Source organism: Callorhinus ursinus, unplaced genomic scaffold, assembly GCF_003265705.2.
Source record: "Callorhinus ursinus isolate GAN/ISIS: 27379988/994484 unplaced genomic scaffold, GSC_fseal_2.0 scaffold9, whole genome shotgun sequence".
Lineage (NCBI taxonomy): Eukaryota > Metazoa > Chordata > Mammalia > Carnivora > Otariidae > Callorhinus > Callorhinus ursinus.
Window position 1 is genome coordinate 59898789 of NW_027397071.1, and position 19327 is coordinate 59918115.

The 19327-nt window shown below is 34.7% G+C and overlaps 1 protein-coding gene across 8 annotated transcripts in view; it reads left to right on the plus strand.

Annotated features, from left to right (window-relative positions):
- The window catches only part of TUT4 (terminal uridylyl transferase 4), a 122168-nt gene that overhangs the window by 57047 nt on the left and 45794 nt on the right, over positions 1–19327 (plus strand). For all 8 annotated transcript variants that reach the window (XM_025871624.2, XM_025871619.2, XM_025871623.2 and 5 more), the window contains exons 5-9: positions 2401–2578; positions 4290–4378; positions 5482–5533; positions 8101–8170; positions 9748–9874. In XM_025871624.2, coding sequence (XP_025727409.1) covers positions 2401–2578; positions 4290–4378; positions 5482–5533; positions 8101–8170; positions 9748–9874 — 516 coding nt within the window. The remainder of the gene's footprint in view (positions 1–2400; positions 2579–4289; positions 4379–5481; positions 5534–8100; positions 8171–9747; positions 9875–19327) is intronic.

A 19327-nucleotide genomic window follows, 5' to 3' on the forward strand; every position in this document is an offset into this window, starting at 1 on the left:
AATGCTCTTCCCCCAGAAATTTAAATGTCTCTCTCTTTCATTTTTAGGTTTCTGCTAAACATTACTTGTTTAGAGGGGCCTTCTTTGTCCACTCTATTCTAAAATAATAACCCTTTTTTTTTAAAGATTTTATTTATTTATTTGAGAGAGCGAGAATGAGAGACAGAGAGAGAGCACATGAGAGCGGGGAGCGTCAGAGGGAGAAGCAGACTCCCTGCTGATCAGGGACCCCGATGCGGGACTTGATCCTGGGACTTCAGGATCATGACCTGAGCCGAAGGCAGTTGCTTAACCAACTGAGCCACCCAGGCGCCCCTTACCCTTGCCCATCAGTTTGTAGTCTTACCCTGTTTGATTTTCTTCATAGCTTTACCTGACATGATAGTATACATTTATTTATCTATTTTCTTTGTCATACTTAAGATATATGAGGATGATCAATGATAGGAGGTTATCAGTGAGATTGTTAAATGGAACAGTATCCTAAAGGAAGTAGGATAGGCTTATTAATAATGTAGGTAGAAGACTATGTTCATTTATTGTCTTTTATCTTTTTATTTCCATGACAGTCTAGCAATATAATTCAGAGAATTTTTTGGTAGTTCTACATATATAAAATAGATGTGTTGCATGTTAATCTTACATCATTTTTTTAATTTTAATTAAGTGTGTAGCTATTAATACCTTGGATGAATCCTAAAAAAATATACCTGAAAACTTTAGACACTCACCCAAGATTTAGATTATAATTAAGATTGCAGAAATATTCACAGAAACTTACAAAAATGAGGTTGTCTTACCCCCTATGTTACTTAAGATATAGGTAAACTTTATGTTGAGACTGAATATAGTAACAATGAATAAAATTAGAAATAGACCAAAGTTTTTGTTTAACTATATTGTGGGGGGTAGAGAAGAGAGAATAAACTACTTTTGATTTTTAGATCTGTTGGGAGCTACATGTCTCAAAAAATAAGAGAATGTCTCTTGACTGAAATATGGGGTTAGAAAATGCCATTATTATAACATTAAAGAAATGGTATGGTCTCAGTTATGGTAAAAAAAATAAATAAATAAATAAAGGAAGGGGCCCCTGAATGGCTCAGTTGGTTAAGTGTCCGACTCTTGATTTTGGCTCAGGTCATGATCTCACGGGATTGAGTCCCACCTCAGGCTCTGGGGAGTCTGTTTCTCCGTCTGCCCTTCTCCCTCTCTTGCTCCCTCTCTCTCAAATAAATAAATAAAATCTTTAAAAAAAAAAAAGTAAAGGAAATAGTATGATGTTAGATCGTGGATGATTTTCTTTGTATTTTCCTATGTTTTATGTAGCTTTTGCAATTAGCATGTATTTTTTTAAAAATCAGAATAAAAAATTAATTTTTAAAAATCATTGTGTGGGGTGCCTGGGTGGCTCAGCCGTTAAGCGTCTGCCTTCGGCTCAGGTCATGATCCCAGGGTTTTGGAATCGAGCCCCGCATCAGGCTCCCTGCTCCACGGGGAAGCCTACTTCTCCCTCTCCCACTCCCCCTGCTTGTGTTCCCTCTCTTGCTTTGTCTCTCTCTCAAATAAATAAAATCTTTAAAAAAAAATCATTGTGTATATATAATATAGTTGGTCCCTCTTTAGATTTAAAGGGTTTAAATTGGCTTTCACACTTTTAGTAGAATCAAGGGTTTTGAGGAACATTTGGCTTAGCATTGGATAAAATGACAGAAATCAATTGTAAATGGTAGGCAGTATAACAAATGTGATGATGGTGTCTAGGATGTTTTCCTGTGACCATTTAATACGCAGATCAGAGAGGATTCAAGACTTTCTGCTACATTAAAAGTCTCTTTGCTGTAACAGAATTATCCGCAAAATTATCAGCTAAGTGCTGTACTTAAAATATATTGGCTTTGATGTAGCATCTCAGAATTTATGCAGACAGTAAAGTAGAACAAATTTTCTTTTCTTTTTTTAAAGATTTATTTATTTATTTTGAGAGAGTGAGAAAAAGAGAGAGAGAGAGAGAGCACATGAGGGGGGGAGGGCCAGAGGGAGGAGCAGGTTCCTTGCCGAGCAGGGAGTCTGATGCGGGACTTGATCCCGGGACTCCAGGACCATGACCTGAGCCGAAGGCAGTCGCTTAACCAACTGAGCCACCCAGTTGCCCACAAATTTTATTTTCTTAATGTTTAATAGGAACCTGCCCCAAAACACCCCTCAATCTTCCAGTACTTACTCACAAAGAAAGGGATTTTTGTCTTGTTCACTTCCATATCCTAGGTGTCTTGAATCAGGCACATAGAAGGTGAATATTTGTTGAGTTAATACATTTGTATAGTCTTTCTATCCTAAATCTAAGGACATTAAAATAGAAAAAACTTTTTACGTTGTTGTTAAATGTTACGCTAATAGGAAAAACAGGAAGAAAGTGAGCTTCGTTCTCTGCCACCTCCTACCCCTGCCCAGCTGGCTGCTTTAAGTGTTGCAGTTATTGAATTAGCAAAAGAACATGGAATAACAGATGATGACCTCAGAGTCCGTCAGGAAATTGTGGAGGAAATGTCAAAGGTGATAACAACATTTTTATCAGGTAAAAATATACTTTACGCTTAATTTTTAAAATAGTACAACTCTTCCCCTTGCTTCCTGTTGAACTTAGTGTAAATTTCTTAATGTTTTCCTTTCTCTTTCTCTATCTTAAAAGCAGATGAATTTAATTATTTTAAAAGTGATTTTTTTGGGGGAAATATCTCAGGAAAGGAAAATGGGGAGTTATGACATAGCATAATTTTTGTAATAAAAATATTTTTAAAATGTCAGATACACGAAAATTTCTTAAAGGTCATATATGTAATATTATATTTTCAGTATCTTTGACTTCTGAGTGGACACTTTAGTTGTATTATTTTCAGTATATACATTCCAGCCAGTCACTTAATAAGATTCTTATTGGCCTAATGATGGGGAAAAATTAATTTAAGTGGGGTCATTAGAAGTAAAATCTGCACTTTTATTTTTCTTTTTGATTCTGCTCTTTCTTTACAGAAAGCTTATGTTTTTGGTGTAAGCGGGAGTTGTGCCAGGTTTATTGTAGACATTTATATAAAGATTTGTTTAGCCCCTCCTTTTTTTTGCATCAATATTTAATTTATGTCTATTAAATAAGACTTATTTCTCACCACCAAAGGGTATTGAACAGTTGACAAATTATAGTTTTATATAGAGCCATTGTGAGATTTATAAGAAAGGATGTAAAATTGAAATTTAAAAATGGAAAACAATTTGATTTCTCTTTATTACTTCTGTAATAATGTGGTTTTCTATGAAAAACATTGAGTACTAATATAAATTGTATACAGAAATAATTTACTATTGGGGCACCTGGCTGGCTCAGTTGGAAGAATGTGTGCCTCTTGATCTTGAGGTTGTGGGTTAGAGCTGCACATGGGGTGTAGAGATAACTTTAAATAACTTAAAAAAAGAAAGATGCTTTAAAAAAAAGAAATAATTTACTATTTTAAGAATAGAAATGAGATTTTTATGATCTTAATGACTTCAGTGACTTTCAGACATTTTGTGAGCTTGAAAAGTAGACTTTTATATGTATGAATGAGTATGAACTCACATTTTCTAAGAAACTGCACCTGCCTGCCTGAGTAGTTCCAGTCATGTTATTTTTCAACTTGCCCTCTGGTGAGATCCTTTTAAAATTTGCCTTATTATGATTTTTGAAATAACATATTTAAGAGTCTGAAAAAGATGTAGGTTGTATCTTATTATTCCTATATATTTTGTGAACCCTTCAAAGGCACAGGATTTTGTTTTTTTGTTCAGGTGACTAGGCTTCTCTTTGTATTTTTAAAGAGCGTTGGCATTGAATGTCTGTGATCCTTTCACCATTTTAGTGCTCTCTCTTACATAAATATAAATATATAAAAATAAATGTAGTTTATGAGAGTAGTGGTACCTAGTTTAGTACATTGTTTACTGTTACAGATTAAATGTTTAACATACTTCTAGTCATTCCTAAATGAACTATTATAAGATTTTGTTTAAATACTGGATTTGTAATATATATGTAAATATAAGTAATTTCTTCCTTTGTCCCTGAACCCCATAATTGAGAAACATTATTATTATTTTGTTAGATAAGTTAGAAAGGATGTCATTCTTCTATAAATGTTATAACTAGAATTGGAAGACACAAAATTAAATAAATGCATTTTCCTACCATTGTTTTTTTTAATTTTCCCCTATTTGCACTCTGTTTCATGCTTTGGTATTTTTTCCTTTATTTCCAGAGTGTTCACTTAGGTTGTATGGCTCATCTCTGACTAAGTTTGCTCTGAAAAATAGTGATGTTAATATAGATATAAAATTTCCTCCCAGGGTAAGTAATTAGAAAAACCTTTTTCTATGTGATTCTTAACTAGTACTTGGTATTTTTTTAATAGATTATTTTTTTAGAGAAGATGTAGGGGACTATAAAACTCTGGTTTGTAGAGTGTTACTATCATAATTAAAGGTTGCTTTTGGAAACTATTAGGTGTTAGACATAGGTGGAATAAAGAAATAAGGGAGAGGAAGAAGAAAGTAGAGAAATGCAGTAAAAAAGGAAAATGCTTATACATATTTGATTATGTTGAATAGTTACTGCTTGTAGTAAGCAGTATAGAAAGTGAAAAGAGCTTTGAAATCATACATCTGTGTTCAGATCTTGGCTGCAACGAGGAAGTTATTTGACCTTTCTGAGACTCAGTTTTTTAATTTCCAAAACAGGGATAATAACTTTATATTACATGAGATGCTGTATACCAGGCATTTTTGGGTGGTGTGTCTGGTACATTGTGGGTACTTTTTAAATAAGTAGTAACTAACATTGCTACATTACTTATTTATTGACCTGTGAAACATTTAAAATGATCGATTTACATGTATTATTGTTTTTTTAAAAATAATTTTAATGCTCAAAGCGGTTCAATTTAGGTGAAAATTTGATGTTTTAATTTCTCATCTGATATAATCATTTACTTACAATTAGCATATGATTATTAAATACTTTAAAATAGCAAAGTACGTATTAAACTAAGCATCTGACAAGCTTGTTAAAGTAGTATTTAATCTAAGCCTTTTGACCATGAGGCCAGTATCAGTACCTCTTAAATTTCCTATCTCAACAACTTCTCTTTAACAATTTTTTGGTAAACTGAGTTTTTTTCCATTTGTTTTGCTGTGAAATTCCAGAATCTTTTCTCATACTAAGAATTTATTAATTCTAGGAATATTGCTGGAATAATAGCACTACATTATTTATTAGATTCTACTATAAACAAGATTTGTTAACATAAAAGTAAAACTCTATTTTTTTCATTATTTTAAGATACAGAGCATGATTTTATTTAAATATTTAATGAAATTGAATTCTCTCTAAAATATGCAACTTGAACTATGAACTATGAAAGTAGTATATTGATTTAATTTGAAATCTTTTAGATGAATCATCCAGATCTTCTGATACAAGTGCTTGGGATTTTAAAAAAAAGTGGTGAGTTTCTTTTTTAATTTGTCTTTCTAAAGAAAATTCTTTAAAGGTACATGCAATGTGTTGTTTATATATGTCTAACACTCATAGCATATTTGAGTCATTATAGTACATATACTTATGTATTTGTTGAATTAGGTATGCTACAAAATTTGTCATTAGATCAAAAGTATATTTAAAGTTGATATGTAAAAAAGTACTGCCTTTTGGGTAATTTAAAAATGTTAGCTTTGAATATTATGGGCATTTCTTGTGTAAAAGACAGAAAACCTATAATCATTAGGAGGTCGTTTGATGAAGGATGATTTAGGGAGAGACGTGGGGAAAATGTGTGCATGCATTGAGTATTTTTTTTTCCACTTAATATTAAACTAATCATTTATATTACATCAACCAAATCATACCTATTGAAAGTTTTTCATATCTGCCTTGTCTGGATTGCTTCTGGTGTAAAATGGATATTCATATAGGTAAAAATATGTCTTAAAATAAAATTTTTTAAAATTCCAGCTGTCTTAAACCAGGCCCTAGGTCATGTGTAGGACAATATGGAATATCATTTTCTTGTTTTTTATTTACTACTTTTCTTGTTAAAAATAAATGCTTAAGAGCTCAGGATCTGGAGCCAGACTTTCTGGGTTCAAATTTTAGTTCTGCCACTTACTGGTTATATCCTTTGACAGGTTATCTAAGTGTTAATGTTTCAGTTTTCTCATCTGTAAAATGGCTATATATATATATTTTTTTTTTATTATTATCTTTTGATGAGAAGATTGTTGTGAGAATGAAATGGGCTAAGCCACAGCTTAGAAGTGCTTAGTTTACAGTAACTTCTTATTAAAGTCTTGCTGTGTGATTGTTATTATTATTGTCATCTTAAATTTTATGAATCATAAGTACCTGGCAAAAATATTTACAGTTTGGCTTAGAAGAGATAGCTTATTGACCTTAGCCTTACCCTGTCATTGACTTCATAGTCATTTCTAAACTTCCTTTCTCTCTCTCTTCCATGTCAGTTTTTGATTATTTGTCAGCTTCTTGTTGGCCATTTTCCTTAGTTTTTAAGGGAATAATTTGGTCCAGTTAATCTTGTAAAGGGATTTTAGTATCATTTTTTTCTTAATAAATATTTGTTTCTTACTGCAAAAAACTCTAAAGCATATTACAGATAAGAGGTGGACACGGAGCTTTTACTTCTTTAGAATCACTGGACAGTATCAACCTAGCAAACGTATTTTGTTTATTTTTTAAATATTTTATTTATTTATTTGTCAGAGAGAGAGAGAGCACAAACGGGGAGTGGCAGCCAGAGGGAGAAACAGGCTCCCCGCTGAGCAAGGAGCTGGATGCAGGACTAGATCCCAGGACTCTGGGATCATGACCTGAGTCGAAGGCAGATGTTTAACTGACTGAGCCACCCAGGCATCCTGCAAATGTATTTTAAATACATGACTAGATCATCTTAAGTCACATAACATAGGCTTACAAAATACATTTTGATTAAAAAATTATTAGCGCCTTTAAAAAATTTTTTTTAGTTTATTTTTTAATTTAAATTCAATTAATTAACATACAGTATATTTTTAGTTTCAGAGGTAGAGTTCAGTGATTCATCAGTCTCATATAATACCCAGTGCTCATTACATCATGTGCTCTCCTTAAGATGTCCATCGACAGATGAATGGATAAAGAAGTTGTGTGTATATATATATATATATGAATGGAATACTATTTAGCCGCCTTTATGCCTTCATTGTACTCCCTTAAAACTTCTGTCATCTACAGGATTGATTTGTTTATTTATTTGTATTCCAAACCCATAATTGAGCTCTTTGTGTCTTATTCATGGTCATATCTACCACGCATAATGCAATTCCTGGCATATAAATCTCCAGCACATGATTTTTTAATAAATTAATAATTCCAACAAGTACTACTAAGAGATACTCTTTAAACCTCAAATGAAAGAGTATTAAAACATCTATTTTCATTAGACTGAACATTTATGACATGGGGCCTACCTGGGAGATGTAGAGAAAGACTTCAGAGTGGAAATGTGCTTTACCGAATCTTCTTCCTCAAGAGCTTTGATTTGGCACACTCTTCATATATTAAGAGGAAATGGGGCCAGCAGAGTTAGCCTTTTACTTGCATGGATGATTTAAAAGAACTAAATTGTCAGAGAATTGTAGGTTCTCATTTCATGACTTCTTCAGAAATAGAAGTAAGTGGTGTTTGTTGTTTGCCATATTTTTGAAGGTTTAATAACTGACTAGATTATATACTTATTAGGAAATATTCAAACTTTTAGAGATGTTAAGTCCTTTCTTAAGGTGATTATAATTTTTGGACAATATTTTGCACTATGCCTGTGGTTTGTGATATACGGCAAATGACACCAAGAGAGGTAAGATATTCTGTTGGGTTGATGCTCATAATGAGAAGTGTGTATTATCACAGAAGCAATGCGAGTGATTTTTAGAAGGATACTATTGCTTAATCTTTATCTTAGAGTAAATATTTGAGAGATGTTGACATTATCTTACTTGGTGTATTTTTTTCTTTATTAGTATTATATATAGATGTGGAATCTGATTTTCACGCCAAAGTTCCTGTTGTGGTGTGCAAAGATCGGAAAAGGTAACAATGAACAGAAAATATTTTTCGAAATAACAACAATAACCAAGTATGCAGTCGTTTCCAAGACAGAAAATTTTGTTTTAGATTTCTCTTTGGATTAATATAACTAAGCTAGTTTCTAGTTATTAAAAATAAAAGCTTACTAAAAGTATGTGAACAAGAAATAGAATTACCAATTAAAAACAAAACACAATAGGCAAAACTTTTCATTTTTTTCCTCAAGTTCATTCACCCAATAGTATTGAACATTTATTGTGTGTTAGGTACTGCTTTGCTGTAGGGATACCAACATAAATAGGAAATAGCCACTCTTCTCAAGGAGCTCACAGTTTTTTAGATTCTAGTTTTTAGTTCACTGAAAATGAGTCATTGAAGACTAATCTTGCCTTTCCAGTCAGATGTCTATAGGAATCAGCAATGTGCCTGTGAAAAAGGAAACTGAAATAATCCTATTTGAGATCAGTGTGGGAGACATGAAAGCAATACAGAAATAATTAAGTGTTCTTTTATTGAAAACTAACCTGTATATCTTAAATTTTAAGAGTACTGTATTTTCTTATTCAAAGTTATAAGGATCTGTGGAGATCTAATTCAACTTTGTTTTCTAACTAGAAAATTGAGACCTGGAGGAATTGAATGATTTGACCAAATTCACATCATTTAGAGTAAAATCAGAATTGCAGTGGAAGTATTCTGACTTCTAACTTCTAGTGTTTTTTGCTTTTTTGTTTTGTAACCACATTGTCAAATTTCCTGTTTGTGGAACCTCAGATACATTCTTCTCCCTGCCACCAAAATCTATTATAATTCTGTCACCCCTTTAAGGTAGCTCCTATTTTCATTTACATATAAGCATTACCTGTGGGTTAATACATACATCCTTTCTAATCTGAAAGTAGCAATAAAATCATGAAAGATTGGATAGGAAAAATTAGGGTCAAGAAGTATAGCTAGTTCAGAATTTCATTTTTTTCTTTTTATCCTGTGCAAAGCAAAAAGAATAAACTGGGAAGATATGTTGCACCACTTGACATTGATAAGATCATTGTCTTTGATGTAAAACTAATTTTGTAATTTCTGATGAATTTAAATACTAAATAAGGTTGAAATTTATTTGTGAAGTACAAATGAGTATTTAAAACATCTTTATATGGAACTCTAGTGATGGAAATGATTTTTAGTTTTCAGCTAGCTCTCAGTTTATTGAAATTCTTATTTTTATTATGACTTCCTAGGTATTAAAATATGGTGACTAAGACAAACCATGAGAGAGACTCTGGACTGTGAGAACCAAACTGAGGGTCACAGAAGGGAGGGGGTGGGGGATGGGGTAACCAGGTGATGGGTATTAAGGAGGGCATGTGTGGTGATGAGCACTGCATGCTGTACTCAACTAATGAATCGTTGAACGAACACTACATAAAAAACTAATGATGTACTATAATGCTGGCTAATTGAACATAATATTAAAAAATGCAAAAAAAATTATGGTGACTAGAAAGTATAGCCATAGGATTTGGAATATTCTGGTTTTTAGGGTATTAATACAGTGAAATTTGTTTCTTTCTCATTCACAGTGGTTTGCTTTGTAGAGTGAGTGCAGGAAATGATATGGCATGCCTCACTACTGATTTACTTGCTGCTCTTGGCAAGTTGGAACCTGTCTTTACTCCCTTGGTGTTAGCCTTTCGCTACTGGGCTAAGGTAAGTGAAGCAGAAGAAAAAAGTACCTGACTTTAAGGTAACTCAGGCTTTTTCCTGCACTAACATGTAACATAAATCTTAATATTTGGGGATAAAGTGGTTATCTGTGCTAGACGGAAAGTGATGTGGCAGGTTCTGATTATGGACATGAAAATAAAACAGTCTCACAGACACAGAGTAATTGATTTGTTATTCTCCTTTTATGTAGTACAGAAATGTTCTCTTTCACATAGTAAATGAGGCTCAAGTTTTCACTCTTAATGTGCGTTAAAGTTATAAGATATAAGTTAATGCATAGGTTTACAAGGTTTTTTTGTTAGCATCTTTTTTTCCCATCTCTGCCTTAGAACATTATTCTCTTTCATTTAAATTATTGATAACCTACAGCACTTTCTGATTGGGTAACTGCTGAGAATCAGTTGTTTCCTAAGTTAGAATTAATTATTAAAGGCTGTGGTTCCCTTTGTAGTCATTTCTTTGGTATGGAGGTAAGGAGGAGTAATAAAGTAATTACCGTTATCAGTCCAAATGACTAGAGAGAGTATAGCTTTTCTGTGTATGTTCTTAATCAGTGTAGTATTCATGTCTTGTTATATTAGTGATGAGCAAATTTTCAGTCTTGTACAAAGAAGGTGGATTAAAGGGATAGTGGTGGAATGATAAATGAGAGCAAAAACTGCTAGAGAATTCTTTTTGGAATTTTTTGTTTGGACTCCGATAGGAGGATTGAACCCAGGGTTGGGGCAGACCCAACCTGGTTGGTTGAGTAAGGAGCAACTTGAAAAGTAAGTAATAGTCAGAAATCCTAAGATTGGTGCTGCTTCAACTCAAGGCCTTTGCGTTTGCTGTTCCCTTCATCTAGGATGTTCTTACCCCACATTTCCAGCATGGTCACTTTTTAACTTCCTTCAAGTTTGTGCTCAAATTTCACCTTGTCAGAGTTCCCTTAATCACCTTATATAAAATAACATTGCCTTTATCATTCTCCCTGCTTTTACCCTGCTTTATTTTTTTCATAGCACTTGACATACATATATTTTTTTGTGATCTGTTTTCTTCCATGAAAATTGTGAACTTAGTGAGGAAAACTCTGTTTTATTTATTCACTGATGGTCCCAGTGCTGCTTATTTAACTGTGCCAGCACTTAGTATGCATTTAATAAGTATTTATTGAATACATGCATGGCCCAGTTTCTTCAGAAAGGGGATTTTTAACCCTTGGAAGTGACTGGGAGCATTGAACCAGACTGAGGGAGAGTGAGTACCTCTCCTTGTTTATTTCATTATCCCTTGTGCCTAGCATACTATAGAAATTTAGTGCTGTGAGATGGACTAAACCAATTCCAACTCTAGTTTTTATAAGTATTTATGTGATTTTTGACCAAGACATTTCACTTGAGCCTTAGTTTTTCCATCTGGAGAGATTATGTCAAAGGTGATGTGAGATATTGCATGAGAATGTACTTTGAACTCTAAAATGCTAGACAATTTTTTTAATTGGCAACGGCGACTATTTAAACAATAAGTCAACAGGAATAAGAACTGGTGCAAAAACTCTAGTAGCCAAGGTTTCTCAGAGTGTGGGATGAGACTGGTACATGAAATACAACTGTCATTCAGGAAACTCAGTGTATCAGCTCTGGGAAGGTTATTGGTTCCATAATGGATAAAAGAATAAACAGTTGCCCCTTGGATGGTATTTCTTAATTATGCCCTAATTTTCTAGTAATCATAAAATAGTGTCAGTTTTCTCAGACATTTTTTAATTCAAGTAAGTAGCCTGTGTTAGAAGAATGTAAATGATATTCAAATAAGTTCTTTTCTTTTTTTTTAAAGAGTGAGAAACAGCATGAGAGGGGAGAGGATCAGAGGGAGAAGTAGGCCCCCCGCTGAGCTGGGAGCCCTATGTAGCTCAGCCCAATTGAGCCACCCAGGCGCCCTCAAATAAGTTATTTTCACTTGTGAAAAAAAAGTGTGGTCTATAAACTTTCTTTCCTAAAGTGGCTCTTAGAAAAGAGTGCTCAAACTTACATTGATTCTAAACATACCAGTCAGTGAAGGACACTAAACATGCGTACAAAGCCGGTTGCAGAGTAGTTCTTTCCTATTTCCAACACAACAGTGTCTGATTTTTGGCAGTTGTGTTAGTTACAAAGAGCTTTATTTATGATTTTCATTTTCTGAGTTTATTGTAAGAAACCTAGAAATAATTCCTGGTATATATTTCCTCTCAAAGATTTTTTTTTTTAGGGGCGCCTGGGTGGCTCAGTCATTAAGTGTCTCCCTTTGGCTTGGGTCATGGTCCCAGGGTCCTGGGATTGAGCCCCACATCGGGCTCCCTGCTTGGCGGGAAGCCTGCTTCTCCCTCTCCCACTCCCCCTACTTGTGTTCCCTCTCTCGCTGTGTCTTTGTCAGATAAATAACTAAAATCTTTAAAAAAAAAAGATTTAAAAATTATTTTATTTTATTATTATTATTTTTAAAGATGTATTTATTTGTCAGAGAGAGCACAAATAGGGGGAATGGCAGGCAGAGGGAGAAGCAGGCTTCCTGCTGAGCAATGAGCTCAATATGGGACTCGATCCCAGGACCCTGGGATCATGACCTAAGCTGAAGGCAGATGCTTAACTGACTGAGCCACCCAGGCGTCCCTCAAAGTTTTTTTTTTTAATTTTTTTTTTTTTAATTTTATTTGTCAGAGAGAGAGAGAGAGAGAGAGAGCACAAGCGGGGGAATGGCAGGCAGAGCAGGCAGAGCAGGCAGATGGAGAAGTAGGTTCCCCACTGAGCAGGGAGCCTGATGTGAACTCAATCCCAGGACCCTGGGTTCATGACCCGAGCCGAAGGCAGAAGCTGAACCAACTGAGCCACCCAAGTGTCCCTCAAAGTTTTTTTTTTAAACAGCTTTATTTATCTTGAAGTTTAACCCACATTGCACATCTTGTAATAAAGCACAGATTTTCCACAATTTGATACCTTACAAAAATTCTAGTATATAAACATAATTTATTCTTGTAACTGATGTAATAAGATTGCTGTTGACTATTGTCTGGTTGTCTCCTCTTAAGTAGCTATATTTTTAGCATTCCAGTAATAGGAAATAGTTTTTTAGTGAAGCCTCTTAAAACACTTTAGCCTTATCAGTCTCTTATAGTCAAGTTTCCTGACTGAGAGCCACTTTTTGTGGTTAACATAAGAATTAATTTTGGCAGTATTTGACATCTGAAAAAGATCCCTGGAGATAGTTACATGCAAAAAAATGAAAGTGGACCAGGTTCTTACACCATATACAAAAATAAACCCAAAATGGATTAAAGACTGGCATGCCTGGGTGGCTCAGTTGGTTAAGCATCTGCCTTTGGCTCAGGTCATGATCCCAGGGTCCTGGGATCAAGCCCTGCATCGGGCTTCCTGCTCCGCGGGAAGCCTGCTTCTCCCTCTCCCTCTGTCCACTGCTCTGCCTGCTTGTGTGCGCATGCATGCACGCATGCTCTCTCTCTCTCTGCCAAGTAAATAAAATCTTTAAAAAAAAAATGGATTAAAGACCTAAATGTGAGACCTGAAACCATAAAACTCTTAGAAGAAAACAGGCAGTAATCTCTTTGACTTTGGCCTTAGCAACCTTTTTCTAGATGTGTTTCCTCAGGCAAGGGAACAAAAACAAAAGTAAACTGTTGGGACTATATCAAAATAAAAATTTTTCATACAGCGAAGGAAACCATCAACAAAACAAAAAGGCCACTTTACTTGAAAGGGAGAAAATATTTGCAAATGACACGTTTGATAAGTGCTTAATATCCAGAATATATAAAGAACTTCTACGGCTCAACACCAAAACATCAAATAATCTGATTAATAATGGGCAGAGGACCTGAATAGACATTTTCCAAAGAAGACACACAGATGGCCAACAGACAGATGAAAATATGCTCAACATCACTAATCAGGGGAATGCACATCAGAAGCACAATGAGGGGCGCCTGGGTGGCACAGTCGTTAAGCATCTGCCTTCGGCTCAGGTCGTGATCCCAGGGTCCTGGGATCGAGCCCCGAATCAGGCTCCCTGCTCAGCGGGAAGCCTGCTTCTTCCTCTCCCATTCTCCCTGCTTGTGTTCCCTCTCTCTCTGTCTCTCTCTCTCCCTCTTTCTCTCAAATAAATAAATAAAATATTAAAAAAACTAAAAAAAGCACAATGAGATAGCACCTTACACCGAGTCAAAATGGCTAGTATCAAAAAGATAAGAAATAACAGATGTTGGCGAGGATGTGGAGTAAAAGGGACCCTCTTATTAGTAGGAATGTAAATTGGTGCAGCCACTGTGGAAAATTGTATGGAGGTTCCTCAGAAAATTAACATTAGAAATAGACAAACCATGAGAGATTATGGACTCTGAAAAACAAACTGAGGGTTCTAGAGGGGAGGGGGGAGGGGGATGGGTTATCCTGGTGATGGGTATTGAGGAGGGCACGTTCTGCATGGAGCACTGGGTGTTATGAACAAACAATGAATCATGGAACACTGCACCAAAAACTAATGATGTAATATATGGTGATTAACATAACAATAAAAAATTAAAAAAATTAACATTAGAAATAACATTTGATTCATTGATTCCACTACTGGATATTTACCCAAGGAAAAAGAAAACACTAATTTGAAAAGACATATGCATCCCTATGTTTATGCAGCATTATTTACAATAGCCAAGATATGCAAGTGACCCAAGTGTCTATTGATAGATGCGTGTATAAAGAAGGTGTGTGTGTGTGAATGTGTGAGTGTGTATATATATAGATCTTGCTTTTTGTAACAACATGGGTAGATATAGAGGGTTTATGCTAAGGGAAGTAAGTTAGAGAAAGACAAACAATATGATTTCACTTATGTGGAATCTAAAAAACAAAATAGCAGAGAATAAACTGGTAGTTGCCAGAGCAGAGGAGAGTAGGGTGATGGACAAAAAATGGGTGAAGAGGAGTGGGAGGTACAGGTTTCTGGTATGGAATGAATAAGTTACATGACTGAAAGGTATAGCATAGGGAATATAGTCAGTGGTATTATAATAGTATTGGTGGTAACAGATGGTAGGTATACTTGTGAGCATAGCATGACATACAGAGTTGTTGAATCATGTATACCTGAAACTAATGTAACATTGTATGTCAATTATACCTAAATTAAAAAGGTTCTGAGGACCAACTGACAGGTAATAAAAAAAATAATCTCCTACAAGGAAAAAAGAGCTTCCTAGGTTTTTAAATTTTTGTTTTTTATTCTATGTATAAATACAGCTTGGGATGCCTGGGTGGCTCAGTTGGTTAAGCATCTGCCTTTGGCTCATTCATGATCCCAGGGTCTTGGGATCGAGTCCTGCATAGGGCTCCTTGCTCAGCGGGGAGCCTGCTTCTCTCTGCCTGCCACTCGCCTTGCTTGTGCTCTCTCTCTCTCTGACAAATAAATAAAATCTTAAAAAAAAATACAATGTACAACTTGATAACTCGATATATGCATAATTGTGAAGTGATTACCAACCTGTTACCTCACGTAGCTACCTTTATTATGTGTGTGGTGAGAACACTTGGGATGTACCTTCTTAGCAAATTTTAGGTATATAGTATAGTAGTGTTACCTATAGTCACCATGCTATATACATTAGATCACCAGAACTTACTCATTTTATATAACTGAAATTTTGTATCCCTTGACCAAAGTCTCTCCCATTTCCCTCTCCCCAGCCTCTGGTAACCACCATTTTAACCTCTGCTCCTATGAGTTTGACTATTTTAGATTCTACATAACAGAGATTAGCATTTGTCTTACTGTGTCTGTTTTCTTTCACTTAGCAAAATGTCCAGTAGGTCCATCCATGTTATTGCAAACGGGAGAATTCTCTTTTTTAAGGCTGAATAAGATTCCATTGTATGTGTATACCAACTTTTCTTTATCTGTTGATAGACATTTAGGTTGTTTCCACAGCTTGGCTAGAAGATCCCTCCCTGTGTTTTAAGAGCTCTCTTGTAAACTTCCTAAATGTTATTACTCTGTGAGATGTCTAGTAGTGTTAACAGCATACACAAACAGTTCCTTGCAGTTACCAAGAAGTTTCTCATTAACTTGACTTAGTCATTAGGCAGCATACCTCCTGTCCTAGGACTCTGGATAAAAGGGAATTTATTCTAGTGGAAAAATAGAAGCTCTTTTTATAAGTGTTTTTTATCCTTTCATTTTAAATTGTATTCCTTTTTTTTTTCTTCAAGTAAGCTGTATGCCCAACGTGGGGCTTGAACCATGACCCCAAGTACAAGAGTCATGTTCTGCTGGAGCCCCAGCCCCTGTATTCTTAAATTTGCCAAGGCATTAAACTTTAGTGATTATTATCTTTATTATCTAAATAAAAAATAAAAATTAAAAAAATCCAAGTATAGACCAGTCTTATGTAAATGCAAAAGTCTAAATGAAATATAAACAAGTGGAATATATTAGTGTATCAAAAGGTTATATGCCATGACTATACAGGATTTATTTCAGGAGTATGAGAATGGTTTAATATCATGATATCTGTTAACATAATTTATTAACAATTTGAAGCAGAAAAAACATGGATGCCGAAAAGGCATGTTTTCATTTAAAAAACCCTCTTAAACTAGTAAAGGAAATTGATGAAGACTGTTTACTAAAAAAAAATAACAAACATCATTCTAAACAGTAAATTACTCAAGCAATATGTTTAGAATTAGAAGTATTACAGAGATGTTCACCAGTAATGTCGTACATTGTTTTGGGAGATTTAAACATGCAATAAGAAAATGAAATAATATAAATATTGAAGAAATAATAAAATTTTTTTGAAGATATGATTGTATATCTATACAACTTTAGTAAGAAAACTGTTGGGATTAATAAGAGAATTTGTTAAAAAACAGAATTTGTAAGATGACAAATTACAATATAAACATAAAATAATCAGTAGGTTTTCTCTGTCATGGAAATAACCTGGTAGAGTGGAAATGGAAAAATATTCCTTAGTGATAGTGACACAAATTATAAAATATTAAGGAATAAATTTAATAAAGGTACAGAGAGAATCATATTATTGAAAGGTAAAAATGAAATCTGAACAAATTCGTTTATTCAGCAAACATTTGTTAAATGCTTCCTATGTCCCAGACACTGTTCTAGGCGCTTGAAATATCTAACAAGACATACAGAGTCTTGCTGTCACAAAGCTTGCATACTTGTGGAAGAATCAGCCAGTAAATAAATATAAGTAACACAATATCTGATAGATTTTAGCTATAAAAATGAGATGATGTGATAAGAGGGTAACATTACACCAGATGGTTAGGGAAGGTCTCTTTGAGGAATTGATATTTAAACTCAGACCAGCAGCAGCCAGCCACTTGAAAGTCTCAGGGAATAGCATCCAACAAATAGCTAGTACAAAGCTTCTAAGGTACGAATGAGCTTGTGAGGAACAGAAAGGAAGGCAGGAGTGGCTGGAATGAAGTGAGAGTGAATGTTTCTGTGGTGTGGTAAGGCATTTGGATTTTTTTTTTTTTTTAAGATTTTATTTATTTGTCAGAGAGAGAGAGAGGGAGCTTGAGCAGGGGGGGAGGAGCAGAGGGAGAGACAGACTCCCCGCTGAGCAAGGAGCCCAATGCAGTACTCAATCCCAGGACCCTGGGATCATAACCTGAGCTGAAGGCAGCCGCTAAACCAACTGAGCCATCCAGGCATCCCGGGAATTTGGATTTTAATTGCAGTGAGAAAGTGTATGGGGTGCCTCGGTGGCTCAGTTGGTTAAGCGACTGCTTTCGGCTCAGGTCATGATCCTGGAGTCCCAAGATCGAGTCCCACATCGGGCTCCCTACTCAGCAGGGAGTCTGCTTCTCCCTCTGACCCTCTTCCCTCTCGCGCTATCTCTCATTCTCTCTCTCTCAAATAAATAAATAAAATCTTTAAAAAAAAGTGTATGATTTGATGTGATTTATGCTTTGGAAAGATCTTTCTGGGATAAAGACTATAAGGAAGGGGCCCATTAATCAGGGTGCTGCAGTAGATCAGCCAGATGTGATAATGGTCTGTGCTAGGTTAGAATGGATATAAAGCATAGTAGACAGATTTGGGATAAGTTTTGGAGGTAAGACTTGTAAAGGTTTTGGTTATGAGAGTTCAGGGGAAGTGAGTAATTGATGAGAACTCCTCTGAATTTTTGGAAAATGCAAAGATACAAAGTTCTTAGATAAGGAGATGGTACCCCTAAAATGTAAAATCATCTTAATTTTCCCAAATGTACAGTAATTTCAGTTAGAATTACCAAGAGTTTTTAAAAAATTTGATAAAATGGTCTTAAAATTAGTATGGAAGAATGAGAATAGCCAAAAGAATTCAGAAAGAGAGCACTAATGAAGGGGACCTACTTTACCACTATAAAACTGCTTACTCAAGTATATGCCTTTGGCATAGGAATAGACAAATAGATCTGTGGAACAGAATAGGAGGCCCAGAAGTAGATCCTAGTGTAAATGGAATTTTAATGTATGAAAAAAATAAAATATTTCATTTCAATGATAAAACAATGACTTGATAAGTGGTGCTGTCACAACTGTATTTTTTTTATTTTTTATTTTTTTCACCATATTTTTAAATTTAATTTTGTTTTTTAATTCAATTAATTAACGTAGTGTATTATAGTTTCATAGGTAGAGTTTAGTGAACAACTGTATAGTTCTTGAAGAAAATAATGTTGGATCCTTAGGACACTAAATGCAAAAATAAATTCTACTTAAATGAAAAATCAAAATTTTAGGAGAAAATTTAAGAGTATGTATCTGTACTATGGTTTGGGGAAACTTTTTTACCATGACAGGAAACCTAGAAGCTATATAGCAAAAGCATATTTAAATATATATACATAAATATATTTTATCTGATAAAGGTCAAAATAAAAACAGATTGGGAAAAATATCATTGTTCTAGTGCATGTGTCAGATTTAAAGGATTATTAACTGTAATGTAAATTGATATGCAGTGTATACAAATAGAAAAATTGGCAAAAGATTCAATAGGCAGTTCAACAAAGAGCAAGTCTGAATGGTTAGTAAACATGAAAATTGTGTAATCTCTTAACATTGAGGAAATGCAAATTGAATAATTATTAGATAATTATATCTCACACATCCCATTGGCATGTTTTTTTTTTTTTTTAGATTTTTAAAATTTATTCATTTGACAGAGCAGGGAGAGCACCGGCAGGGGGAGTGGCAGAGGGAGAGGGAGAGGGAGAAGCAGGCTCCCCACAGGGAGCCCTATGGGAGCAGGGAGCCCGATGCGGGGCAATCACAGGACCCTGGGATCATGACGTGAGTCAAAGGCAGATGCTTAACAAACTGAGCCACCCAGGCGCCCCCCATTGGCATTTTTTTAAAGTGGTAATACTTAATGTTGGAAAGT